At 46.3% G+C, this 14,086-nt stretch overlaps 1 protein-coding gene across 1 annotated transcript in view; it reads right to left on the minus strand.

Moving 5' to 3' along the window:
• Positions 1-7,837: 7,837 nt before the first annotated feature.
• LOC121567692 (ephexin-1-like) overlaps positions 7,838-14,086 on the minus strand; it is a 52,376-nt gene continuing 46,127 nt past the window's right edge. Inside the window, exons 7-16 of the mRNA XM_041877907.1 lie at positions 13,252-13,412; positions 12,886-13,038; positions 12,235-12,364; positions 11,994-12,068; positions 10,325-10,414; positions 9,892-10,055; positions 9,523-9,681; positions 9,306-9,385; positions 8,994-9,098; positions 7,838-8,799 (exon numbers count right to left, since the gene is read on the minus strand). Of these exons, the coding sequence (XP_041733841.1) occupies positions 8,573-8,799; positions 8,994-9,098; positions 9,306-9,385; positions 9,523-9,681; positions 9,892-10,055; positions 10,325-10,414; positions 11,994-12,068; positions 12,235-12,364; positions 12,886-13,038; positions 13,252-13,412 (1,344 nt within the window). The 3' untranslated portion in view covers positions 7,838-8,572. The remainder of the gene's footprint in view (positions 8,800-8,993; positions 9,099-9,305; positions 9,386-9,522; positions 9,682-9,891; positions 10,056-10,324; positions 10,415-11,993; positions 12,069-12,234; positions 12,365-12,885; positions 13,039-13,251; positions 13,413-14,086) is intronic.

A 14,086-nucleotide genomic window follows, 5' to 3' on the forward strand; every position in this document is an offset into this window, starting at 1 on the left:
CAGCCTTTCTCAAAACATGTTGTGCCTGGGACCAGCAAGGAATGGCGTTCTTCTTCTGGGTAACGCTTTGGTAAAAAATTATTGACAACTGCTTTTTCATAATAAAAAGACAAATTATATTTAATTTATTTTTACTTTACACTAAATTAATGAATTATGTATTTACTTGGCTTCCTTCATGGTTTCTCTGTCAATCAGTCTGCCTGTCAGTCTGTCAGTCTGTCAGTCTGTCTGTCTGTCTGTCTGTCTGTCTGTCTGTCTGTCTGTCTGTCTGTCTGTCTGTCTGTCTGTCTGTCTGTCTGTCTGTCTGTCTGTCTGTCTGTGTTGTACTTATGGGCAGTGTCTCTCTCTGCGCTTTCATCATGGGCTGTATTCAAAGGTCTGTCTGTCTGTCTGTCTGTCTGTCTGTCTGTCTGTCTGTCTGTCTGTCTGTCTGTCTGCCTGTCTGTCTGTCTGTCTGTCTGTCTGTCTGTCGTACTCATCGGCTGTCTGTTTCTCTATGCTTTCTTCATGGGCTGTATTCAAGGGCTGTCTGTCTGTCTGTCTGTCTCTTGTACTCATCGGCTGTCTGTCTCTCTATGCTTTCTTCATGGGCTGTCTTCAGGGTCTGTCTGTATGGGCTGTCTTCAGGGTCTGTCTGTCTATAAATGACAAAACAATATAATTGAGTCATCATACACAATCACATTACCTGTGTTGTCAATAAAAACAATGTAACAACTGAATCTTTATAAACAAATAACAATATTTTATTATATCGATATATACATTATTAAAAAAATAGAATAGTACAAGATGAAAAACTGAAATATCACATAAGTATTCAGACCCTTTACTCAGTACTTTGTTGAAGCACCTTTGGCAGCGATAACAGTCTCACATCTCTTGGGTAAGATACTACAAGCTTGGCACACCTGTATTTGGGGAGTTTCTCCCATTCTTCTCTGCAGATCCTCTCAAGCTCTGTCAGGTTGGATTGGGAGCGTCGCTGCACAGCTATTTTCAGGTCTCTCCAGAGATGTTCGATCGAGTTCAAGTCCGGGCCCCAGTCTAAGGTCCTGAGCACTCTGGAGCAGGTTTCCATCAAGGATCTCTCTGTACTTTGCTCCGTTCATCTTTCCCTCGATCCTGACCAGTCTTCCAGTCCCTGCTGCTGAAAAACATCCCCACAGCATGATGCTACCACCACCATACTTCACCGTAGGGATGGTGCCAGGTTTCCTCCAGACTTGACGCTTGGCATTCAGGCCAAAGAGTTCAATCTTGCTTTCATCAGACCAGAAAATCTTGTTTCTCATGGTCTGAGAGTCCTTTAGGTGCCTTTTGGCAAACTCCAAGTGGGCTGTCATGTGCCTTTTACTGAGGAGTGGCTTCCGTCCGGCCACTCTACCATAAAGGCCTGATTGATGGAGTGCTGCAGAGATGGTTGTCCTTCTGGAAGGTTCTCCCATCTCCACAGAGGAACTCTGGAGCTCTGTCAGAGTGACAATCGGGTTCTTGGTCACCTCCCTGACCAAGGCCCTTCTCCCCCGATTGCTCAGTTTGGCCGGGCGGCCAGCTCTAAGAAGAGTCTTGGTGGCTCAAAACTTTTTCCATTTAAGAATGATGGAGGCCACCGTGTTCTTGGGGACCTTCAATGCTGCAGACATTTTTTGGTACCCTTCTCCAGATCTGTGCCTCCACATAATCCTGTCTCGGAGCACAACGGCCAAATCCTTCAACCTCATGGCTTGGTTTTTGCTCAGACATGCACTGTCAACTGTGGGACCTTATATAGACAGGTGTGTGCCTTTCCAAATCATGTCCAATCAATTGAATTTACCACAGGAGGACTCCAATCAAGTTGTAGAAACATCTCAAGGATGATCAATGGAAACAGGATGCACCTGAGCTCAATTTCGAGTCTCAGCAAAGGGTCTGAATACTTATATAAATAAGGTATTTCTGTTTTTAGGTTATATAAATTGGCAAGCAAATCAAAAAACCTGTTTTCACTATGTGATTATGGGGTATTGTGTGTAGATTGATGAGGATTTTTATTTATTTAATCAATTTTAGAATAAGGCTGTAACATAACAAAATGTGGAGAAAGGGAAGGGGTCTGAATACTTTCCGAATGCACTGTATGTGTAGCAAATATATTAAAGAAGCGGGGCATTTGAAAATGTCAGTCGTCTCATCTAATTGGATTGCAAACCAATTTGATGCGCGGGCTCTGTCTAAAACCTGTGGTTCAATATCATCTGCCATATCCTAGATTCTACGCGTGACAGTGTTATTTTAAAGTGGGATTTCACTGACCTTTGTAGCAGCAGTTGGGACTAAAACTTATCAGCAAGCATCCACGACTGGGGGCATGACCACTTTTTCAACTATAGTGAAAGGAGCCTGGCATTTGGAAATGTAATGAGAGAGTATGAAGCCTTCAGTAAAATGTAGTTGTCTGTGAAATTATTGTGCAGCATTTCTGTTTGGTCGGTCATCTCATCTCTTTTTCGTACGGTTTATACTTGAGATGGTTTTGCTTTGTTTCTAAATGTTTGCGCATTTTCGATGGCTTCATAGCATAGTTGCTGAGGCAAGACTGACAGACCGGTTTTGGTGGGCAGCTGTCATTTGAAACAAATCCAGGGAGAGAGAGAGCGCAAGCATGTAGAATACGCAGCAGGGCTACACTAGCAGTGGTGATTTTAGCACGTAAACCTTGGTGGGGCAAACTCAAAAACATTTTAGATGCATGCCAGCAAAGCCACTACACTACACAACACAACACTAAACAATACATTCATTGCACTATAATGGTGACAAACGGTGCCCACAAACTGTTAGGGCCTACATAAAGCTGTCCCAACAGCAGAGCTTTCTTTTCAGCACCATAATAATAATATAATATGCCATTTAGCAGACGCTTTTATCCAAAGCAACTTACAGTCATGTGCGCATACATTTTTACATATGGGTGGTCCCGGGGATCGAACCCACTACCCTGGTGTTGCAAGCGCCATGCGCTACCAATTGAGCTACAGAGGACCATAGAGTGAGTCCTTACCACCGCTACACCTGGCTATCAGCGGAGCCTTGTCTGGCAGCGAAACAGTTAATTCAGCCTAATTTACTGCCTTTAAAAAAAACATAGCTGATATGGCTGACTTGCTTAAACAAATGTGGTTTCTACTGACAATTGAAATGTACAAACTATGGCATAAGGGAACGATGAGCAGAGAAGAGGCAATCTGTAATTTTGATTAAGACATTAATGAGCGAGCTAAGATGGACAAAGTCAATATTACTATTTGTTCAGCACTTTTGAAATCTACAGTGACAGAATTCAGAACATGGGCCATCTTACAGTATTCTCCCTGTACACCAAGTCAGAACCATACGATAAATAAAAGGGGCATAAAAGCTGATATTACAATATTCGATGATGACAATTCTCTAAAACAGGCTATAGGCTACATGTGCACCACCAAGTCAGAACAGTAGGCTAAGTTATGAGTGGGAAAGGGACCAAATTATTAGGGTGAGGCACATGGGCTGCTAACAGCTTACTACACAACATACACTTAGTATTACTTTCTTAGCTAAGGTATACATATCTCCCTGGCATATTACATCATTTATGCAGCAGCATACAATATATTTTTGGACTCACCGTTGTGCTGTGCTCCCTTGAACAGGAAGGTGGTGCAGCGGTCCTTCTTATGGGCAAATCTTGTCATGGAACTTTATCATCAAAGTCTGGCATTCTTAGGATTTATGGTGCTTTCAAGACAACTGGGAACTCTGGAAAAAAGCAGGTCGAATCATGACGTCAGTGATCTTCAGGTCGGAGCCCTAGAAAGAGGCCAGAGTTCCCGACTTGGAATTCCCAGTTGGATGACCGTTCAAAAAGTATTTTCCTAGTCGGAGCTCATTTTCCCCAAGTTCCCAGTTTTCTTGAACTAACTGAAGTCTGAGATTTCCTAGTTCTCAGTTTCCAGTTGTTTTCATCATGTTGACTTGACAACATGGGGTATGTATTCAACCTTTTCTGGCCCATGGTGTTGCGTGAATGTTTATCCTTTTAAGTTTGGAAAAGAGACCCTTAAACCCAGACTTGGACCAAAACACCCTCTCCACCGAATAGCAGGCAGGGGAAGCAATATACTAATTGCTTTGCAATGCTTGCAGTTAGCCACTGATTCCTTCCAAACCACTCATTGTTGAATTTGCGACTTCCAACATGTTGTGTAATGTCTATGTCCAATGGCCGATGAGCACCGATATGTTTTCTCTATAATTTCTCTTCATATGACAAGGATTGAAAAGGATTTGCCAGTAGATTGTCGACGTGATTCATGATGATGACTGCTTGTCTAGCTTGCTAGCTAAGACTTTGAATGTATGATGTTGACATGATCAGTCCAATCAAACCTACGGTAGATATAACGTGATTTGACATCGTTTTATCTGTGGCCAATGACCTTGAGTCTTCTTGGATGGGCACTTCTAATGTACATCTATGGCAGCACCCAAGGGAGCTTGAACTTTCTAGCGCTCCCTGTAGATTTTGCGGTGATGTAGTGTCCCCATGAGTGACAGAACACTGAGCCAATCACGGCGCAACTAGAGAAGATTACCAACCACTACGCTCTGTATTTTCTGCTGGCTGCCCCTCCACCACAGAAAGCACTAAATTAGGCTGAAACACCTGCATTTTGGAGCTGCCTTACTCAAGAAAGCAAAAAAGAGACCATGTTTGTATGAGGCTTTATTAACTCAACGATTTTATTTTATTTTATTTTACAGTGTTTACAAACTGATATGTGATACATATTAATGTCAAAATAACATGCAAAACAGCCTAAAAATATATATGACAGGTCGCCAATGTATACTAGTGTGTGTGTTTAGTGTAGCTATACTTCGTCATGGCAACACAATTTTGTTTCATGCAGCCTAGGTTCAAAATATATCCCATCTTAAACCTGTACTGCAGCATGCATGTAGCATATGTAGTTCAGCGCATTGCGCAAGTAGGCCTACCTCAAGTAGGCCTATTTATACAAGACAAATATGCTGCGGATCAGCAAGCATTCCTCCACGGACCGGCGCCGGTCCACGGACCGGGTTTGACTGACTGCGATAGGCTACCTGCCACCCTGTTATATAAATAGTAATGCTCAATTGTTCACATACTATGTTAAAAGATGGTCTAATGTTTGTCTAATGTTTTGTAAACATGAATATTGTGTCAGCAAGACAAGGTTCTGATTCACCACCTGATAACCTTTATGCAGGTTAAATCACATCTCCACATTACCAGGAATTCATTCAGCGATAAACCTAAATCAGTGTACAACATGTGGGCTAAATACCAGTCAAACCAGTTATCAACAGAATAAACAAATCATGTCAATTTAAATTTCAGATGTAGTTTTTATTAGCAAAAAAGTATTTCTTACATAATGAAATTACACAATTATTCAGTAATTATTTAATTACATATTGAACATTCAAGGCTTACAATATACACACACTCATGATACTCACAAAGAAACACAAATGTTTTGTCACTCGCATGCCATTCCAGTGCTGTCGTTGTGCTGGCACATTCTGTGCAGATGCTTCAGGACCAGGGGTCTGTGGAGGGTTTTTGGCGTTGGACAAGTTGTGCAGGATTTCCCCACTGTGTGTGTGTGTGTGTGTACGTATGTCAGCGTGCATGTGTAAGTGGCGTATCAGTATTGGCAAGGGAACTGACCCCCAGAACACATGTCCACTGATTCTGTAGTGCTCGTCTTCTCCAGTCAATTACCTCCAGCCCAATACTGAGCACTCTGTCATGTGATTGTTCTATTTACTGGACAGAATCATGAAACATTCACGGCTAATTTCCATTCAATGCAAGTGGACAGTTTTTAAAACTTGCTTCTTGTATGGTTTCAATAGAGGAGTTGCTCTTTACAAAAGGGTGGATGGTCAAGCCATTGTTCTGGGAGACTTAAATCTCTAGCAAAGAAGCACTTTAAAAAATGAAAGAACAAAATACACCCATGCAGTTGAGGCAAGGTTACGATACATTCACATGCTACCATCCCCTTGAAAACAGTTTATGTGGTTATCTTCTCCCATCACATGCATAGCTCCTGTTCCACCTGAGCCTTGTTTTATAGTTAGACTGTTAGTGCTGAATCATTCCTGTCACGCCCTGGCTCTGGGGACTCTTAAAAGTTGAGCCAGGGTGTGTAGTGTCTATGTTGTAGTTTCTATGTTTTTGTTCTAGTTCGTGTTTTCTATGTTGGCCAGGGTGGTTCCCAATCAGAGGCAGCTGATTCTCGTTGTCTCTGATTGGGAACCATACTTAGGCAGCCTGTTGGCACTAGTTAATTGTGGGATCTTGTTCTGTATAGGTTTGTGTTGGTGAACCTTTAGACTTCACGTATCGTTTTGTTGTTTTGTTATTGTGTAAAGTACTCATTAAAAGATGTACGCCTATCACGCTGCGCCTTGGTCCGGTTCCTATAACGATCGTAACAGAAGATCCCACCAAAATAGGACCAAGCAGCGTGTGCAGGAGCAAACGCCGGGTATGGAACAGGAGGTTACTCTGGTAGATGTCCTCCTCGGTTGGGGGAGAATCACAGAGGAGGAGGCCGTCCGCTACCGGAGGGCGATGAGGGAGGATGCCCAGGCAGGAGAGGAGAAGCGGCGCCAACCGGGCCGTCGTCGGACAGGCGAGAGGCAACCCCAAGTAATTTTTTTTGGGGGGGGCACACGGCATGGACGACGGGGCTGCTGGAGGCAGCTACAGGGCAAGTTTGCGGACTAGGAGAGGAGGCCACCAGGTTACGGGGGCCATTGGTCATGAGGGGGAAGGAGAGTGTAGAGGCACGGCGAGAGGTACTGTGGTGTATTACCAGTCCGGTCCGGCCCGTTCCTGATCCCTGCACAAGGCCAGTGGTGTGTGTTCCCAGTACGGTCCGGCCTGTTCCTGTCCCTCGCACCAAGCCTGTGGTGCCCGTCGCCAGCCCGGTCCGGCCTGTTCCTGCTCCCCGCACCAAGCCAGTGGTGCGCGTCGCCAGCCCGGTCCGGCCTGTTCCTGCTCCCCGCACCAAGCCAATGGTGCGCGTCGTCAGCCCGGTCCGGCCCGTTCCTGCTCCCCGCACCAAGCCAGTGGTGCGCGTCGTCAGCCCAGTCCGGCCTGTTCCTGCTCCCCGCACCAAGCCAGTGGTGCGCGTCGCCAGCCCGGTCCGGCCCGTTCCTGCTCCCCGCACCAAGCCAGTGGTGCGCGTCGTCAGCCCGGTCCGGCCTGTTCCTGCTCCCCGCACCAAGCCAGTGGTGCGCGTCGTCAGTCCGGCACAGCCCGTGCCTGTTCCACCGGTGCCTGAGCAATCCGCTCCACCGGTGTCCAGTCCAGCTCCGGCCAGCAGGGCCAGACCAGACCAGGGAAGCTACGGGGGGGTAGCGAGAGAGTGGTGGTCACGCCCGGAGCCGGATCCGCCTCCGAGGCGGAATGCCCACCCGGCCCTTCCCCTGTTGGGTTTGGTTGGCGCGGTCGCAGTCCGCGCCTTTGGGAGGGGGGGTACTATCACGCCCTGGCTCTGGGGACTCTTATATGTTGAGCCAGGGTGTGGATTTTCTATGTGTGATTTTCTATGTTGTGTTCTAGTTCGTGTTTTCTATGTTGGCCAGGGTGGTTCCCAATCAGAGGCAGTTGATTCTCGTTGTCTCTGATTGGGAACCATACTTAGGCAGCCTGTTGGCACTAGTTATTTGTGGGATCTTGTTCTGTATAGGTTTGTGTTGGTGAACCTTTAGACTTCACGTATCATTTTGTTGTTTTGTTATGGTGTCAAGTACTCATTAAAAGATGTACGCCTATCACGCTGCGCCTTGGTCTGCCTCTTACAACGATCGTGACAATTCCACTGGAGGTATTGTAAGACATGCAGTGTGTGGAGTTATGGAAGAAGCGCTCTGATCGTAGAACACATTGGGAGAGCCTGGGACCCTTAACCCTGGAGCCTGGGACCTTAAACACTGGAGCCTGGGAACCTAAACCCTGGAGCCTGGGACCCTAAACCCTGGAACCTGGAGCCTGGGACCCTAAACCCTGGAACCTGGAGTCTGGGAACCTAAACCCTGGAGCCTGGGACCCTAAACCCTGGAGCCTGGAGCCTGGAGCCTGGGACCCTAAACCCTGGAGCCTGGGAGCCTAAACCCTAAACCCTGGAGCCTGGGACCCTAAACCCTAAACCCTGGAGTCTGGGACCCTAAACCCTGGAGCCTGGATCCCTAAACCCTGGAGCCTGGAGCCTGGGACCCTAAACCCTGGAGCCTGGGACCCTAAACCCTGCAGCCTGGGACCCTAAACCCTGGCACACCAAAACCACCTGAGAAAGGGAAACAGTTAACTGGAAATAATGTCATTGCATGATGTCACTTTCCTCCATTGCAATCCCATGCTCAAATCCCATGATCTCTGTCATTTGATCCATGTGGTCCAGTAAAGATTGCTGCCAGGGGGTTCCAACCAACCACTTTCAGGGTGGAATATCATGTGCTTCACTGCTCCTCCTCTGACTGGTCAGTCCAGGTACTGAAGAAATGTGAGACTTTGGGTGTTTTGGGGTTGCGTCTGCCCCCCCTGGAGCCCAGCCTGGCCCCTGAGGAAGCGCCCCCTCCCTGGGCCAGGTGGATCCTCTGACTCCCTGAGGTTCTGGGCCCGCACTTCCTGGTTTTGGATCTCTTCTACCACCCGACAGGGGAACCAGCCCCTCTCTCCATCATGGAGCATCTCACCCATCATCCAGCCTGAGGGGGTGATAGAGGGGAGAAAGAGAGTGAGAGCGAGAGGGGAGAGAGAGAAAGAGAGGGAAGAGTGGAAGAGGAGTGTAGATAAAGAAAGAGAGGGAGTAAAGGGAGAGATATTAAATAACAGGCAGCCTGGTAAATCTACAGTAGAGCTAGTAATAAGATCTCCCAGGAGATATGTTGTCTGGTCTCACCATCGTCTGTCGTCTCCAGGATGTTCAGCACGTCAGCCATCTCAATAGACAGCTCATCTGGCTCCTGAGACGAGTATGACTGAATACACTGGACCTGGGGAAAGGCTGACCACACACACACACGCACGCAAACACACACACACACACACACACACACACACACACACACACACACACACACACACACACACACACAGTGGCACATTAATAACATACTGTATATACCACCTGTTATTTGGTACCTAAGAGTTCAGCTGTGAGTAGTGGATGTCATCTCTGAGTCGGTGTGTGTCATCTTTGTGTACTTCTCACCTGGTCGGTGGGCGATTGTAGACATGAATCGCGGGCGGCGGTTTGGCGTGAGAGCACAGATCCAGCGCAGCTTATCACTCCTGGCAGCAGCACACAAGCACACATGGGAGATTGTTTATAACGGATCAATGACATACAGAGAAGTAGTGTACAGAGTACTCTAGGTGCCGAGGGGGCTTGAGGCTCAAATATAATACTGTTAGTTGTAGTCACTCACATGCTGGAGGTCTTGAGCATGTAGTTGACAGGCCTCTCCTCCTGGTTCTCCAGGAGTTTCAGGTTGAACACGTTGGCCAGCATCTGACCATGGTCTTCCAGGTCCTCAGTCCTCAGCATGGCCCGCGTGCACGAGTCCAGCACCTGGAACTTCTCACCACTGACGGAGACACGCACACACAGACACACACATTCACAAAGCCTCCTGTGAGCAAAGGGCAGTTTGGCAGGTAGTAGACTTCAAAACTGCCTGTATACAAAATAATGTGTTGTGAGGGGGAGCAATAGAAAGTCCCAAACTGAAAGTGGGTGTACACTGCGACCCCCAATGACCACTAGCTGTCTCTGTGTGATGATGTCATGTGCTGACCTGGAGCTGCGCTTGGTGATGAGCAGCAGGTTGTTAAAGAGGAACAGGTAGACAGGGTGGTGGAGCTTCTTGCTCCGCATGGTCCTAGTGCTCTTGGGCCCGGCCATCTGCTGCACCTCACCCTTCTTCAGCAGCCAGCGGGAGTGGGAGATCACCGGCACCGACTGGAGGGAGAGGGTCACAGGTCACAAGGTCAGAGTTCAACTCAGGGTTATTATAGATCATGGAGATGTCTTTATTTACATCAGATTTGTTGTTGTTGTTGAAATGCCAACATTTCAGTCTATCGATCTCCTTAAAGGATTCAAACAGGCAATGAACCTAACTGAGATAGATAACCTTTGATCAAGTCTGTTTGTGCCAGTCTGGCAGTGTCACTGTTTGACTATACAGAATATAGACATGTTGTCACATGACTGGCGGCTGCAGGTACCTTAGACTTGAACTCCAGTGTTTTCTCAATGCTGATGAGTTCCTCTGTACGACTCATCTTCCTCACACCCTCGTTGCACTCCTTCACAATCTGACATGCGCACAAACAAACCATTATATAAGGAACACATCCCAACACTCCCTTGGAATTGTATATAGGCAGTTAAAGACATGCTCCGGAACTTTGGCGACTAGTAAGTATTTTTTAAACCTCCCGCTTTGGGCTGGATGTGTCAATGTGTAGTTTATGTAAGGGATAATCAACGACGTAAAAGGTGTGTTCCACGATGTGCTAGCGGAGTGGAACTGACATTCCACAGATCTGCATTCTTTTCCAGAGAACGCATAACGCCTCATTGATTATCCCTTTTATACCATGGCTATATTTTAGCACATTTGCCAGTAGAAATGTGTTCATTTGCCACAAAAAATGTGTTCAACATCCACTGAAGTAGCTAGCAAGTTTACTAGATAGCTACAGTAGTTGCCGTGGTAACCAAACAAACAGACTTGCTAGTTTAGCTAACCAAACCATCAGTCTTAGCTTGCTATTCAAAAGCAGCTCAAACAAAACATGTAAAAATGAACTATAGCCATTGAATTATACCGTGCAAATATACCATGCATTATAGGGAAATAATGCACACTCTAGAATGACCTTCAAGCCAATCAGAAAGGAGTATTCAACAATGCCATGGTATAATCAAGCAATAATGCCAAAGAAGCCGGTGTTTGGAGGATATATTGGCACGGGTGTTGTTAGGCCCGAGACGAAGTCGAGTGGCTCATGAGCTCCACTTTCAGAACTACTGGCAAAAAATTATATAAAAGTACCGGAGAATCTCTTTAACAAACATTACTGGGAGGCAAAGAATATATGCAAATTGTGAGTCCAAAGGAATGGCTGCTAAACCTGTTTCAGAGAGCAAACTAAATGTTTATGTAGAGGCTATACTTGATGCTCCAATTAAAACTACATTCCTTTGTTTGTGGCGACGACAATTAACCTCATCATGACAATCATAATTCAATACACAGAGAGTTGTGGCAACACTAAGTCTTCCCAACATGATGATGGCGATGATTGTTTTTGATGCAACACTCAACACCATGACATGCCATAATCACCACCCGCACTACTTCCTCTAACACGCCCCAGGCCAGTACTGAACCAAATCCAGCACCCTGTCATCTCGCCCAGACTGGTTTAGTACTGTAAACTGGTTTGGTACTGTAAACTGGTTTAGTACTGTAAACTGGTTTAGTACTGTAAACTGGTTTAATACTGTAAACTGGTTTGATACTGTAAACTGGTTTAGTACTATAAACTGGTTTAGTACTGTAAACTGGTTTGGTACTGTAAACTGGTTTAGTACTGTAAACTGGTTTGATACTGTAAACTAGTTTAGTACTGTAAACTGGTTTGGTACTGTAAACTGGTTTGGTACTGTAAACTGGTTTAATACTGTAAACTGGTTTGATACTGTAAACTGGTTTAGTACTATAAACTGGTTTAGTACTGTAAACTGGTTTGGTACTGTAAACTGGTTTAGTACTGTAAACTGGTTTGATACTGTAAACTAGTTTAGTACTGTAAACTGGTCTGGTACTGTTACTGTACCTGCGTCAGTAATGGACCCAAGAAAAGTCAGCACCCCTCCCTACCGTACCTGCTCCAGCTGCTGGTGAGCCTTGATGGCATTGGCCTCCCTCTCAGAATTCTCCTCTGCCTTCTTCAGAATGTTCTGCAAGCAAACACAGCATCAAAAGCTCAACACCAAAAAAAAAAATACTGAATACTGATACTGCAATATGTTAGCACACAGTAAAGCATTATCACAACCATTATTCGCTTTTCAGCAACGCCATGCTTCCCCATCTTGTTTCAGCCCACTCTCTTGCTCCACTTACCTGGACCAACATTTTGAGTCTTGTGATCCTCTGGAAGGGGAGGATGAGGAAGGAGGTGAAGGAGAGGCCTCGGACACGCGGCTGGTTCTCCAGCTGAGCCATGGCCTCGCGGAACGACTGGTTTCCCTGGCTGGACAAAACACAGGCATGTTCAAACCACCACAAAGACAGCCAACACAAAACACAGGCATGTTCAAACCACCCCAAAGACAGCCAACACAAAACACAGGCATGTTCAAACCACCACATGACTTTCCATTGTGCAGAAAGTCATACCATACCAACCACAACACCATCCATATTGTACTACTGCACAGAGAGGTTACACCACATATCCTACTACTATAGACATTAGTTGGAGGGGTACCAACAGAGATGTTAAACCACATATCCTACTACTATAGACATTAGTTGGATGGGTACCCACAGAGAGGTTACACCACATATCCTACTACTATAGACATTAGTTGGAGGGGTACCCACAGAGAGGTTACACCACATATCCTACTACTATAGACATTAGTTGGAGGGGTACCCACAGAGAGGTTAAACCACATATCCTACTACTGTAGACATTAGTTGGAGGGGTACCAACAGAGATGTTAAACCACATATCCTACTACTATAGACATTAGTTGGAGGGGTACCCACAGAATGCGTCGGTAGTTCTTCTCCTGGTACACCTGGTTGATGACATAGGTGATAAAGACGTGAAAGTGCTTGACGGCGTGGTGGTGGACGATGTCACACACCTCTGAGATCTGGAGGGACTGTTCGATACGGTTCTCCAGGTCCATCAGGAACCTAAGGAAGGATGTATAGTATGACATCACCAGCAGGGGACAGGTGAATAAAGGTCACTATACAACTATTACAGTATGATAAGGAATGAAAGATTAATAAGGACTTGTTAACCTTTTACTTTCAGAAAGCTTAACAGCAGTTTAGTGGGGTCAGTAATCACACGTTGCAGAGAGAATGAGGGGCTGATTAGTCACACACACACGCTTCTCTTACCTCTCGCTGGCCTTCATCACCTCCTTGATGTTGGAGAACAGGAAGTGCATGTCTGATTGGCTGAGTGTGTTGACCAGCACAGGGTTCTTCAGGAAGTGGGTCTCCAGCACCTCCAGACTCTTGTAGTAGGATGCCTCTGAGGTCACCAGCTCAAACATGGCCTAGAGAAGAGAGAGAGGACACAGGTCATGTAAGGCTCTCACTTCCCATTCACCACCAGTAAGACCTCTCTGACTTTTCACCCTCCAGTATAACCTTTGACCTCTCTCTCTCTCTGCCCTTGTCACACCCTGGCTCTGGGACTCTATATGTTGAGCCAGGGTGTGTTCATTCTATGTGTTGTATTTCTTTGTTGGGAGTTCTAGTTTGTTTATTTCTTTGTTGGCCTGAGTGACTCCCAATCAGAGGCAACGAGTGTCAGCTGTGGCTGGTTGTCTCTGATTGGGAGCCATATTTAAACTGTCGGTTTTCCCTTAGTGTTGGTGGGATCTTGTTTCTAGTCTGTTGTGTTAGACCGTGAACTGTCACGTTATCGTTTTGTTGTTTTGTGGTGCTTATTATCACTGAAGATAATAAAGTTCAGTATGTTCGTCTGCAACGCTGCGCCTTGGTCTTCATCTGTTCTAGATGATCGTGACAGAAGATCCCACCATCACAGGACCAAGCAGCGTGTCCAGGAGCAGGCGGCCTGGACGTGGGAGCAGATCTTAGACGGGCAGGGGTCCTGGACCTGTGAGGAAATCATGGCCGGGATGGATCGCCGGCCATGGAGTGAGACAGTAGAGAGGCGACGGAGAGAGGAGCAACGGCGTGATCAGTGTCGTCGTCGGACGGT

This window comes from Coregonus clupeaformis, chromosome 6 (genome assembly GCF_020615455.1).
Source record: "Coregonus clupeaformis isolate EN_2021a chromosome 6, ASM2061545v1, whole genome shotgun sequence".
NCBI classification, from domain to species: domain Eukaryota; kingdom Metazoa; phylum Chordata; class Actinopteri; order Salmoniformes; family Salmonidae; genus Coregonus; species Coregonus clupeaformis.